The sequence below is a fragment of the Telmatherina bonti genome, assembly GCF_933228915.1.
Source record: "Telmatherina bonti genome assembly, chromosome: 7".
NCBI lineage: Eukaryota > Metazoa > Chordata > Actinopteri > Atheriniformes > Telmatherinidae > Telmatherina > Telmatherina bonti.
Window position 1 is genome coordinate 34,521,035 of NC_136625.1, and position 13,773 is coordinate 34,534,807.

At 40.7% G+C, this 13,773-nt stretch overlaps 1 protein-coding gene across 1 annotated transcript in view; it reads right to left on the minus strand.

Moving 5' to 3' along the window:
- Positions 1-1,870: 1,870 nt before the first annotated feature.
- Positions 1,871-13,773, minus strand: part of cdc73 (cell division cycle 73, Paf1/RNA polymerase II complex component, homolog) — a 35,069-nt gene continuing 23,166 nt past the window's right edge. The window contains exons 11-17 of the mRNA XM_079244293.1: positions 12,661-12,718; positions 10,409-10,444; positions 10,204-10,291; positions 9,967-10,128; positions 7,146-7,246; positions 5,141-5,282; positions 1,871-2,604 (exon numbers count right to left, since the gene is read on the minus strand). Coding sequence (XP_079100419.1) covers positions 2,568-2,604; positions 5,141-5,282; positions 7,146-7,246; positions 9,967-10,128; positions 10,204-10,291; positions 10,409-10,444; positions 12,661-12,718 — 624 coding nt within the window. The 3' untranslated portion in view covers positions 1,871-2,567. The remainder of the gene's footprint in view (positions 2,605-5,140; positions 5,283-7,145; positions 7,247-9,966; positions 10,129-10,203; positions 10,292-10,408; positions 10,445-12,660; positions 12,719-13,773) is intronic.

Below are 13,773 nucleotides of genomic sequence, written 5' to 3' on the forward strand. Positions count from 1 at the left end.
TAACTAAATGCGAGCATGGTTTCCTCTGGCCACATCTTCCTCACATACAGTTGCTTCGCCACCATCCCTTCAGGCTTCAGGAATAAATTGAACATCATTCTCTGTTTTTTTTGTCTAATGTAAACCAATAACTTGCCTAAGTTGACCAGGAAGTTCAATTTTATGAACTAAATTAGATGGAAAATGAAAGTTCTACCACTACAACATGGTTTTATTTAATTTCCTTGTTATTCCGTCTTTTTTTTTTTAAAAGAACTTCTTAAGAGACTTATAAAATAATGCTAAAATTTCTGTTTGGTCAAAGCCAACACGGTATTCTTGACTTGCATTAAATCAAACAAACCAATAGCGCAATCTAGACTACCAATTAGAATGATAAGCGACCTTTAAAAAAACATGACAATAGGCACACAAAGAACTAATTAACTTTAAAAATCTCATTAAAACAATGACAATACTTTATCGGCTTAAAAGCTGCAGAATAATCACATTCCAAAAATAAACAGCTAGCTTGTGGTCTGCCGACAGCTAGGTGTTGTGTCTGAGATTGCAGCCTCAACAAATGCGTGCAGAGCATTAAGGTGTTACTTCAAGTTCCTCAGGCTGGAAATTATGTCTTTCTAGACTGTTCCTTCCTCTTTTTCTTGAGATTCTCAAACTTCCCAAAATGTTTTTCAGGTTCTTACTTCCTGGTCTGGTCACTGTCAGCCATTACGAAGATGTAACAGCTGCTTCTCCTTCATGTTCATGGTGGTGGGCATGAAATGGTTTGGTGCATTACCAAGACCAACTAGCTGGTCCACAATTTCAGATGAAACAACCAATTGGCTGATTTGCTGAGGGACATTTCCTGATACACTGAGCTTCTTTCTCTCTTTTACCCCCCCATAACAGTGTTGCATCATTAACATGTATGTCTCCTGTCTCAGCAGGTCTCCCTGGCTGGGAGTAGCAGTTCCTGTTTGTTGTCTCTCTGTCCTCTTCCCCCCACACAGCAGAGGCAGATGGCTGCCTGTCCTTGAGCCGGGTTCTGCCGGAGGTTTCCTTCCTGTTAAAAGGGAGTTTTTTCCTTCCCACTGTTGCCAGTGTGCTTGATCAGGATGGGAGATTGAGTTGGACTCAACACAATCTGTTGATTTCCTTATATAGGCCGTTATGAATTGGCCTTCATTATAGTTTCTTCTCTGCAAAGCATCTTGAGATGGCATTGCCCTGATTTGACGCTATATAAATAAAGTTGAATTGAAATGATTGTGATGTCCTGCATCTTGCGTGTATATATATATATATATGAATAAATATTCTGTTACTACTCGTTTGCATTGATGTATTAATTTTGACAGCTGAATAAATCTGTAAATTAAAATCGTAAAGAAAATGGGTGAACTGAGCTTTTAAACAGGAGATGTGACACTCTGGGGTTTGACAACCATGGTCCTACAGGTTTTAGATGTTTCCTCCTTCAAACACACCTGATTAAAATGAAACGGAGCCAACAGCTTGTCAAGTCATGTACAATGATCTTGAAAACCTGCAGTGGGAAAAAGCAGGTACTGGGCAAAGTTGGTCCTCCAGGGACACTTCACCAAGATTACCCAGTGTCTCGCCTTGGAGCAGCTGGGATAGCTTCTAGGACCCCCAGGCTGGAATAAGCTGGCTCAGAAAATAGGAATTATTCATGTTCGTCAAAAAAAAAAAAAAAAAAAATCCAACATCATGTGGGGTAAACCAGCAGGCAAGAAGCTAGCTAGCATAACAATGTACAGTCGTGAAGAGGAAAAACTTAGTTACACTTTGTGACCAGAACTGCAAGTCTCATGAAAGTAAACGATCTAAGCATTTCCAATACAGAATAAAAAACACACAAGCATGAATCTCAAAGATTTAATTGTCTATTTTCATGTGACGACTTAAAGCAATACTTTCCATCATTTCTCTCATCTACAACACCAACGAAGAAAAAAAAGAAGACTTTAACAAAGCCATTGCATGACCAATAAATGTGCTCGTCTGTTATCATATTTGCTGATTTAAATTGCGGAGCTGGAGCAGAGTAGTTTTCTATGTATGAACAAATAGTCTGCAAAATGCTCGGAGAGCTTCCATCATGTATGTACATTCAGACCACAAACACGCAAAACAAAAAGTGTAATAAAGTCTCTTCCCATAAACTTGGCGGCTTCGTGCCTGTTTGTGCCCAGAGATGTTAAGTTTCCACTCAATCTGAGCAGATCTGAGTTAAAAGACTCCTAGAAGAATGAAAATCTGTCTCTCCAACCTCGCGTGGATTTAACCGTTTCCAGTCTTTTTTAAATCAAACATATTTTGGTATTTCTCTGTAACCACAGGAAAATATTAGAGAATTACAAAAGAAAAGAAAAAAAAAACCCAAAAACTAAATCTGCTCTGAAGTCCAGAGCAACAAATCCTGCACGTTCTTCCCTCCTCCTGTTGGTGGGTGGGCTTGTCGGAGGAAGGGCAGTCTGGATGATGGATGTGGACAGAGCACAGTTGGAAGTCTGGAGAATTCATTTGTGGGACTGATAAGGGTCAACTCCGATCAGGACTCAGAAGCGAAGGTGGGATTTGTGTTTCACCATGTATCTGAAAGAAGAAAGAAAAGCCAGTTTGAGCTTCAGTGACTGGACGTAGTTCAGGTCACCTGACTGCAGTGAAACTTGGTTCACCGCAGTCCGGTGGGGTTCCCACTTCAACACACGACAATTTTTTTTTTTTTACATAAAAAAAAAGAAAAAAAAGAGAGAGAGGTCCCATATCATTCACTTTCTAAAGGTTTTCTAACAGTCATATGTGTCTCTCTATGTTCTGTGTTTGAGGCTCAGATATAAGAGAATTCGGTCACCCCTCTCGCTTCACTTTTTAGAAACTGTCTGCTCAAACCGGCGAGCCGGAGATCGTTCCCTTTGTGACCTCCCAAAGGGAATTAACTACCACCCCCAGTAGTGCGTACTGCCATGGAGCCAACCCCTGCAGCTAGCTGGTCCTGCTCTCTAAAATCAGAGCAAGTGCCAGTCAGGGCGAGGGCGTGGACAGTAGTTGCTTATGAACCTCTCGAGCAGGGATCACCAATCCTGGTCCTTGAGGACCGGTGTCCTGCAGGTTTTCCAGACAACCCTGCTGGAAAACTCTGGTCTCAGAGTCAGAAAAGCTCTGCACATGTCTGCTAAATACACATTGGTTTGAATCAGAACTGTTGCAGCTGAGATGTTTGGAAAACCTGCAGGACCCCGGTCCTCGTGGACCAGGACTGAGGACCCTGATTTGGAGGTTCAGACACAGAAACTGCCTGCTCTCAGTAGAGCTCACTACTTGGAATGGTTGAAATTAGGGACCACGGCTGAATTTGGAGTAAAACTCCGACATGCAATCTTGGAGAAAATGTATAAAATGGGACCTTTAAACCAAAATGGACAAACTCTGACTTGGTTGAGTGTCTTGACTTTGACGCCCTTCTCTGGCATTTTGTTCATGTTTATAAATGCTTTGGTTGAAGATGGCCGACACTGTTACAACGCTGAGGTTTACAGCTGAGCAGCTGAATTTAGGGATGCAGGACATTGGATCTCTGATATTTTCATTTGACAGATTAGTTATCAGTTAAATATATCAGTGGAATCGTATAATTCATTTTGAAGCCTGTATTAGTTAATACTTATATAATGCTGATAATATTGTGCATCCCCCCCCCCCCCCCCATTGTTTTTGTGTTTTTTGAGCAGATTAAACTTCAACTAATCATGACTCAGATGATGTCATGATGATTGTCTTTTGCTTTTAGAAAATAAATCACAACTATAGACAACAAAGAACTGAAATGAATTTAAAGCTGATGTTTTTGTTGCATGTAGTGTTTTAAATATGCTTTAAATATTAATAAGCAGAAAAAAATAAGTAAAAAAAGATTTTAAAATACTGATTGTTTTTTTTGTTTTTTTTTTAAATATTTTAAAGAGGGGAAGTAAGATAAATAGGAGAGGGTAAAGGCTTCAGAATAAAAGGATGTTTCCCTGCTGAACACCAGGAAACAATCATCTCCATCATCACTGCATGGCTGTAAATTTCTACTTAACTACACAGCTACACTCTCAGTACCTAATAGTACCTTTAGAGGTACAAAGATTGCGACCAGGGTGGTACCTTAAAGCTACTGCTGTTGTGCCTGCTCAGGTCAGCCCGGTGTACCCGCTGCCTCAGGTCAGCTGACCTGCTGCTCCTGGACGTACCGAGGTCCAAACGGAAGCTTCACCTCCACATTAGACAAGCCTCCTCCCTGTCCATCTTTAAAACTCATCTTAAAACCCATTTTTATTCCCTGACTTAAAACCCAATGTAAGACAGCTTCCGGTCAGTGTGCCTTATTTTTATTAGTGGTTTTTACTTGCTATTTATTTAGTTTGTTTTATTATTTTAATTCCATATTCCTTGTATGACCTCTTGTAATTATGTTATTTATTTGCATTTGAACTGTTTTATTCTGTTTTTATTTTTGCCGATTGTGTACAGCACTTTGTTTCGACTCTGGTTGTTTTAAAGGGCTTTATAAATAAAGTTGAGTTGAGTTCCCTAACAGCACAGTTTCTACCTGATAAAGACAAAAACTCCTCTGCAGGCTGTCTGGACTTTATAACTGTGCTGCTAAGAGTAAAACTGCAGTATCTCTGAGGTACCACCCAGTGACAGTCTTTTATACTAAAGGTACAATCAGGTACTTCATTTTCTGCAGGTGTAAACAACGATGACAGAGATCATAAATGAGTTTAAATGTCTTTTAGACATATTTAAACCAAAATGTGCTCAGAGGGAGAGATTCATTTCAGATCAGGTTTATAGGAAACTATATGATCTTATAATGATAAGTCAGAGGAAGACATTCCTCCATGATCTCAGAAGATCTGGAGGAATTTCTTCCTACGTCGGTGTGAGGAAGAAGTTCCTCCATGTCCAGCAGGGAGGGAAATCCTTCCTGACAGGTTTTCATCAGCTTTGCCAGATTCTGGATTCTTCTTTGTAAGATCTGTGTTTAAAGTCTGTATGTGTACAGCAACATCAACACCCACATGTTTTATGTGCTGTATAAATAACATGGATTGGATTTAAATTAAATGTGCAGTTAAAGTACCTGTCAAGGGTTTCCCAAAAGCGCAAGAAGACGGGTCGGTCAAGATGGCGCCTGTGGCGGCTCAGCTCCAGGACGGTCACATCCCACTTCTGCACGTTGGGATCCGTCTTCGCCTCATCGTACTTCAAATGAAAAGCTCGAACTGGAGGGGAAAAGTTACAGCTTTGGTTTTAAACCAGCGAGACCGCAAACAATTTCTGAATGCTAGCTGGTCAAAAAACAACACAGATGACATTTAAAATGACTTTAATTTAATATAAATGGATCAATCAATGTCAAGGTCTCCAGAACACTCAAGGATCATTTCTCACAACTGAATCATATTCATTAACCTGCAGGGTTTTTGGTGATGCGTTTCACCTTAACAGACCTTCAAATAAACCTTCAGACCTTCAAATATAAACCTACAATAAGTCCACAATTAATCAGGTCAGGTTTTAACCTCGCACGTTATAATCCCAGTATGTGAACGTTTACACGTCGAAACAAAAGACACTTTTCTCCTCGACTAATTGTTGTGTTTTAGTTTGACACAGTGGAAAACATGACAGGAAGGATTCTACTCAAATCTGGCTAAAAGATACTGTGTGCATAAATTTACCATTTAGCACCAAACTATCATTTCCTGCCACTGTGCAGAGGATCAAATCCTGAAGTACAAATCAGTCGTAGTTGGCATCAGTGCCCTTAACAACTGGATCCTCGACAGCTTCTGAGGAGTGGATTTAGTTTCTTGAAGTCTCTTACATTACTATTAGCTTTTGCTGTAAATAATTAAAATCTCTGAATCAATAAAAAAAAACAAAAAAAAAAACATCTTGCAGATCCATATTCATTCTGTGTCAAAGATCTTATATAGTGGTGACGCTCCTGTATTTACGCTGAAAAATTTCTGATGGATGAAGTCTAAATTCATCGGGCTACTTTAAATTTAAAATCTTGTGTGATGGAAAATATAGTTCTGGGTAATTAATTAAAAAAATAAACGGAAACTTACATTTATAACCATAAATCAAAGTCATTTTACTCCCGTAAATTCTGTATATAATTTCTCTAAAATATATTAATATTCCTTAAATGTCCATTTAGTTATACTGTTACTTTCACTTGTTTCAAAATCATTATCTGCTCTTTTATTGTGAAAATATTTGTAGCAAAAACTTTCAGTTAGCTTAAAAGGTGAAAACTAAAAACATTGGAAAAACTGTTTATTAATTGTAATCAAAGAAAGATTTCAATGTATCGCCCAGCTCTAGTAAAACCTTTATTTAGATTCCCAAGAGCCGTGACGACCAGCAAGTTGGCTGTGAATGGCAGCCAATGAAACGCTGGCATGTTGCAGTTTCACCAGTATTGGTGGAGTATGCACTCAGGATTTGGTGAGGTAAACGTGCAATGTGATGCGCTTGCTGTGAAAGGAGAAGGTTGGCTTTGTGTTGGTGTCCAGACTGGCCTGGATCAGATGATCCGTGTTTGTTTTAGTTTCATAAGCTTTGTTTGGGGAGAAGCGATTGGATGCTGCGGTTTGTTTTGGTTGCTGTTCATGCTGACAGCACAGCTACTTGCTGCCTTTCTAAGAAAAAGTTGTACAAAATAAATACGTTAAAAACAAAATCCACTCTGATCGTCAATTTAGTGGCATTTCTGCTTTATGTTTGCAAAAAATTGTTATGGGGGGGGGGGGGGAATTTCCTTTCCAAGTTCCCCTCACACAAACCGATGCATGAAGTTGGTCGAGCCGGCTGAAGGGGTTAAATAAAGCTGTTTAACAGACTGTTGCAGTTCACTGACATAATGAATGTTTGATTCAATCACACTTACAATAAAAAAAAAAAAATCACTGAATAAATTCCCTTTTCTGTTCATCTCAATGTGACTTCAGCTGGAGGGGGGCGGTAGAAAAAGTCCCGCCACTTTGTCTGCATAAATCAGCACGAGCAGCTTCTCTGCTGCAAGGGCGGAAATGACTTCTCCAGCATCCCAACAGGATGCATCACTCACTCACTTTTGGCAAAGATGTCGACAGGAGATCCGTCGGGCAGCAGCCACGGCCAGCCTTTAAACTGCCAGGCAGGTCCCTGCACGAACACGGCCACCACTCGATCCCTGCAGGGACACACGATGGATGCGAAGACGTGAAAAAGCATTAAGAGAAACAGAGAGAAGAAGAAAGCTGTTTAGCAGGAGAATTGTGTCATGGGATGGTGATAAAACCGATGGCTTGTGTGGTTTCGTCGACGGCTCTCGCTGGTGGCCACTGAACTAGTTTCTGTTCTCGTTCAGCATCAGCAGTGGCAGAATGAAACAGTTGTGTCTTACTGCGCGACTTTAAAGCCTCTGAAATAGATTCAGATCCGGTTTGTTTCAAGCTTCTTCTGTTACAACATTATAGATGGTTTTACCTGCTGCAACACACCTGAAACCGAAACTGATCCACGACACGTTCTACTGCTGCCAATCTGACCGCCTCGTCTCCAGTTCTCCCAGTTAGAACTTTGTAAATCTGTTGGGAGGCTGATATGTAATAACAGCTTGTTGTGACTGTTATTATTGTTCCATTTATCTTTATCAGAGATTATCCAACTTTATGATATTTATTGATTGAAGGGAATGCTGCTCTGCAGTGTCTTTAGGTTTAAATGGTTTCCAACAGTCTGCTAAGCAGTTCATTACTACAGGACTTTGAAGTGAAGCTGAATTCACCAGATTTTATCTCTGTTTTTTGTTTACTTTTCTGCTGCTGCTTCTGAACTCAAAACATTAGAAGATCAAGAGATAATCAAAGTTAAAGACACATTACGTAACTTTCTGACCATAAAATTCCGCGTCCCGGACTTCTTCGATGACACAGTGACATCTATCATGCTTTTTTTTAATTTTTTTTTTAAAGAGCCGCTGCTGCCCAGCAGCGTCCCGAGGCTGAGAAACCGACACTGTACAACGTTTACATCCGGGATGCGGCGTGATGTTTTGCTTCACGGTATAACGAGGAACTGAACACACAACGTCGCGGATTCAGCAAAGAAACACAAGAAGATTAAAAGAGAGAAAAAGAAAAAACAAGAGTCATTGGAAGATCTTCTGCTGGCTGGAGAGAGCCAACAGGTCCGGTAGGAAGCAAGATGGATGCTGAACTAGCCGTCGATGGGGGGCGCGTGACGGGAAAATGGTCAAAGTTCTGTATTGTCTTTATTGAAAAATTCATTCATCTCTTGAAATGAAATAAATGATTAAATTGTTTTAACAGGATTACAAGTGTTAATTAGTAATAAAATAGTTATAATTATACAGTTTAGATCATATATATGTATTTATTAGTGCCGTCAGTCATTTTCTGAACTGCTTGGTCCAGTTAAGGGTCGCGGCGAAGTTGGAGCCGATCCCAGTAACAGTCAGGCGAGAGGCAGGAACATCCTGGACAGGTCACCAGTCCAGCACGGGGCTTAGTAGTGCTGTCCAATTATAAAGTGTTATTTGCACCGTCATGTGCTCTGTGTTAAAATGACTGCAATATGGAGGAAAAGGCTTCCACACTCTTCACAAACAGTTTTCTATTTCCACAATCACACCTAAAATACTTCTTGTAAATTTCATTTTAGACAGTATTTTAATTAAATCAAATATTTATGAAGTTTCTCATTAAAAGGATGAATTTAAAGCTGCCTTAAACGTGGGATGACTTTCCAGCTGTCAGGCGAACCAACGGAAAGTAGGATTAAAATCCCAGAGCAGCTAGATCGTCGAGAGAGATACATCTTATCCAAATGCAGAATAACTTCAATCCGTCCACATTCAGTGCATTTTATCCATATTTCTTGCTTATAAATTCTAATAAACGTTGCATTCTTAGCTTGACTGTTTGGCTAAACTGGACACAGCTTTAATTTGCTGACAACAGAAAGTTTTATCCAGGTGATGGGTCTTATCTCCAGCCTGGTGAAAAGCAGGAAGTAAACGGACAGATAAATGACAGTAGCTTCTGTATTAAATGCTCCACTTACCGCCGGCTTGCTCTCTTTTTCTTATTGCTCGAATTAGTCAGTAAGATAAAGAAAACCTCTCTTTATATTAATAAAGTTGGTTTATATCAGACGCACCGCTGCAGCAGCAGAGAAATGGAGAAGAGTAGGGGTGGGAAAAAGAAAAAAAAAAAAATCGAAAATTGGGATTTTTTTGCTTCACAATTTTAAAATTAAATTTTTTTCCCAAATAGATAAAAATAATCCATTGTAAAAAATTTTGTCATTTTTATTGATCTTTTTACTTGTCTTCTTGGGCATTATGGCAGCAGAACGATTGTGTGCCTACTGTGTTGTTTTTTTTCTGACTGAAATCAAGAAAAATGACGAGCAAAAAAAAGTTTTATACATATATTTTTGTTTTTAATCTACAAAATTCAGCAATATCGAAGAATTGTGAGAATCTAAATTTAAATCAAATTGGCATCCAAACAGGAAAAAAGCCTATCGTCACACATCTAGAGGAGGGGCCTGTAAATGACAACATTATTCAATAAATTATCCAGTTATAATAAGTTTATTTATTTGTCCTTTATTTGGTCAGGAAGAGCCGTGAAGATCCCTCCTTTAGGGAGTTTTAGTTAAAACGGCAACAAATGTTCTACTTTCTTTTAAAGACACTTGTCGTGTTATCATGAATTAAATATTTGATTTATTTTGGTTTCCTGTGATTAAAAAGGCAGAAATTGTGTGAACCATCTCAGGTTTTGATGAGAAACAGAAAAGTGTTTCATGAAGCGACTGAGCCATCTATCACAGTTTGGGTGAAACTGTCCCTCAGACAAACGGTTTAGAAAAGCTTCTCACCAGTCCTGTGGCGCCAGCTTCAGCGGCTGATCGATGACGCGGTACGGGACGGTGACGCTCAGCGTCGTGCCACCGGGTTGGATCTGATCCTTACGTCTCTGAAGCAGAACCTCGTTGTCCCGCGGGATGCCCTGCTTCTTCTTGTCTTCTGATGTCACAAACCTGGCACGAAACAAAAAGCTTTAGTTTCCCAGGAAGAAGACAAAGCCGAGGTGGAACATCAGAATTTATCCTTACTTTAGATCCTGCAACAGATCTTTGGCATTGAGCATTGTGATGAGGGAAGTGGTGGCAGCAGGGATGATGATGATGGGGGTACGGGACCCTGAAGAAAGGACAACTAATTATAAAAGCACTGAACTCACTCCATACCTGGAGCTTTTAGAACATTACAGAACACCACTAAGAGCATGTTAGATGAATAAATCGCTCGGTAACGCACCTTTCTTCTGATTTGGTGGAGGTCTGGCTTGTGACACTGGAAGGACAGAGGACATTTATGAATGATGATAAAGATCATGGAAAAACAAAAATAAAAGGTTTCAAAGAGCAACCGGACCACCAGCCTAAACAATGAAGAAGCAACTTCAGAAAGTTCCACTGCTTATCAAACATCAACCATTCTGGTGGAAACTTTAATGGCCAGGATTTCTGGGCACAGCCGAGGTGTTGATGGGGTCCAGTTTGATGGCCTCAGGATGGGGTCTCTGCTCCTTGCAGATGATGTGGTCCTGCTGGCTTCATTTTGTTCTGATCTCCAGCAGAGTGTGAAGCGGCTGGGATGAGAATCAGCACCTCCAAATCAGAGTCCTCAGACGGAATATGGTGGATTGGCCTCTCCGGGTCGGGAGTCAAGTCCTGCCTCAAGTGGAGGAGTTTAAATATCTCATGAGTGAGGGAAGGATGGAGCAGGAGATGGACAGGCGGATCGGTGCAGCGTCTGCAGTAATGCGGACTCTGCGCCGGTCTGTCGTGGTGAAGAAGGAGCTGAGCCAGAAGGCAAAGTTTTCAATTTACCAGTCGATCTATGTTCCTACCCTCACCTATGGTCATGAGCTGTGGGCCGTGACCGAAAGAAGGAGATCTTGTATACAGGCGGCTGAAATGAGTTTCCTCCGCAGGGTGGCCGGGTTCTCCCTTAGAGATAGGAGTAGATCTGCTGCTCCTCCGCATTGAGAGGAGCCAGATGAGTTGAAAAGTTGAAACTGTTTTGTTGATGTCAGAGGAGACTGGGCAGACTGGTTGGAGATGGATCAGAATCTGCTGGAAACATCACGACAACATGGATCCATCCTGCCGGGATCAACGCTGATGGTGGAATGAGATTTTCTTGGCGTCCTTACAACCGCCTGCTAGAGTCCTGCTGCAGACCATGTCCATCCCTTTCTGAGCACAGTGTAGCATCTTCTGATGGAAACTTCCAGCAGGATGATGCACCATGTCACAAAGCTCACATCATCTCCACCATGACGATGAGTTCTCTGTCCTCCAACGGCCTCCACAGTCACCAGATCTACATCCAGCAGAGCAGCTTTGGGAGATTCTCATCATGATGTGCAGAAACTGTGTGATGCTTCATGTCAACATGGAGCAAAACCTCAGAGAAATGTTTCCAACAGCTTGTTGAACTTATGACACCAAATATAAAAGGAAGAAAGGAAAAAGGAAGGGGGGGGGGGGGGGGGGGGGGGGGGTCCAACACAGTACCAGCAGGGTGGTACTGATGAGTGCATGTTCTATATGGTGGGTCTGCTTCCAACTTATTGGCAGACATCAAACCTTCATGAGAGAACTGGAATACTAAATAAAATGCTGTCTGCTCAGATTAAACATCTAAACCACCTGAATCTGAACAACGTTTAGACATAATGATGCAAATAAGTCGGACTAAATGCTTTAATGGTTCTAGTCAATCAGTTCTATGAGGTTGGGAACTTTTTAAAAACTATATTCACATGAACTTATTGTGTGTTTATTTGTATTTATTTATTATAAGCTGCCGTCCATCTTGGTCAGGACACTCTTGGTAAAAAAAACTTTAAATGTCAAAAGTTTTTGATTCTTGATTAAATAACTGGGATTTAATAAAACTCTATAATAATTTAACAGATTCAGTAATACATCTATAAAAGGGGAATCATCTTGTGGGATGAATAAAATGTGTTTTATAATCACTCCATTAATCCGTCTGGGTCTCACACACATGCAGCTTTGTTGCTTTGTCACATGGAAAAGGAAAAGCTGTGAGAGCATCTTGTTTCCTCCAAAGTCAAACGGCCATGTGACACTTCCTGACAAAAAAGTCCTTTCACAGGCGCCGAGCAGATTCGTCCAATCAGGAGAATATTTACGGGGTTTGGTCACATACCAGCTTGTCACGAGTAGACTGGGTCGAATTTACAGAGTCCTTGAACTGATCAAAGGTCACTGAGCAAAGATAGTGACCAGGTCGACCGCTACGTTAACAGAAGGGGGAAAAAGAAGTCGTGTTTATAAAAAAATCTGGCCTTAAACACAACTTTTTTTTTTATTTGATGAAGTTCTAGTTCTCCATCCAACATCAGCAGGACTTCACAGCTGGCAGCAACAAGTCCAGGAAAAACCTCCCACTGTCTGTTTCTGACACAGGAACACGCGCAGTGTGTCAGCCACAGTCGCAACAACCAACATGAACATCTGAACTGCGACACCAACCTGGACGAGGGACAGGCTGCAGAGCCGGAGTCTGCGCTTTCCGAGCTGATGCTCCCTCCTGCAAAACACAAAACAAGTTGGGCGAATGAATAATTAAAACAGTCTTTTTGTGCATATTTGGGAAGTAAAACCAAGAAACTGTTTGGAAAAAAGTTTCAAGAGGAAAATATCGAAACAAAAGACAGAAATGAGATACAGGAAAGCAGAACGCGCTCCGTTCTAAAGTGGAGGAATTGTACTTAATCAGAGCACCCAGCTCTCTTTTGCTTCGGTTTTAAAGGAGAATGTGTGTGTCGGCATGTGAGGATGCGTGTGCATGAGGAAGAGGAGGAGGAAGAGGCTTTTCATGGGGCCACACAATGGCTCACAGTCTAGCAGCATCAGCGAGACTTCCGGGAGCCTGAAATGTTTGAGCTGCTAATCTGAGGATTCAGAAACGACCAAATAAAAGCAAAACAGATGAACGTCGACATGGAACCGCGATACACAAATGTTTCACAAAGCTACACCCAGGTAGCTCCGGATGTTTTAAAACAGTGGTTCCCACACTGGGGACCGGTGTTATCACGGGGGGGGCTTCAAGGCTAAATAAAACTTGGGAGTTTTTACACTGGATAAATTTGTAAAAGTACTCATAGGAAATTATGATAAATCAACAAGAGAGACTTCAAATAATAAAAAAAGAGAACAAACTATGATGGAGAGTATCTGTCCCAGCTTGACCAGTAAGAATAATTACAACCAATGGTGGGTAATAATGAGACCACAGACTTTTCCATGTACCAAAATATTATCATCTAATATGTTGAAGTATGAAGCCAGACAAGTTACAACACGACTTGGAGACTTTTCATCCTGAACACAAAGAAAAGCCTGCAGGTTACTTTAGAAATAAACTATCCAACTATCATAAATAACAAAGTTGTTTTACTAAAGCAGCATCGTCTCATAGAAAACTCACCTGAAATAGTTTGCAAAGATTCCTGGTTTAAAATGTTTCACATGAAAGAAGAGGAATGGATCATAATACTGACATGGTATTAAAAAGGGGGTCCTGCAGAAACTCCTTTAAAACAAAGAAGGACAAAATGAAATTCCAAACTGGACTCTGCA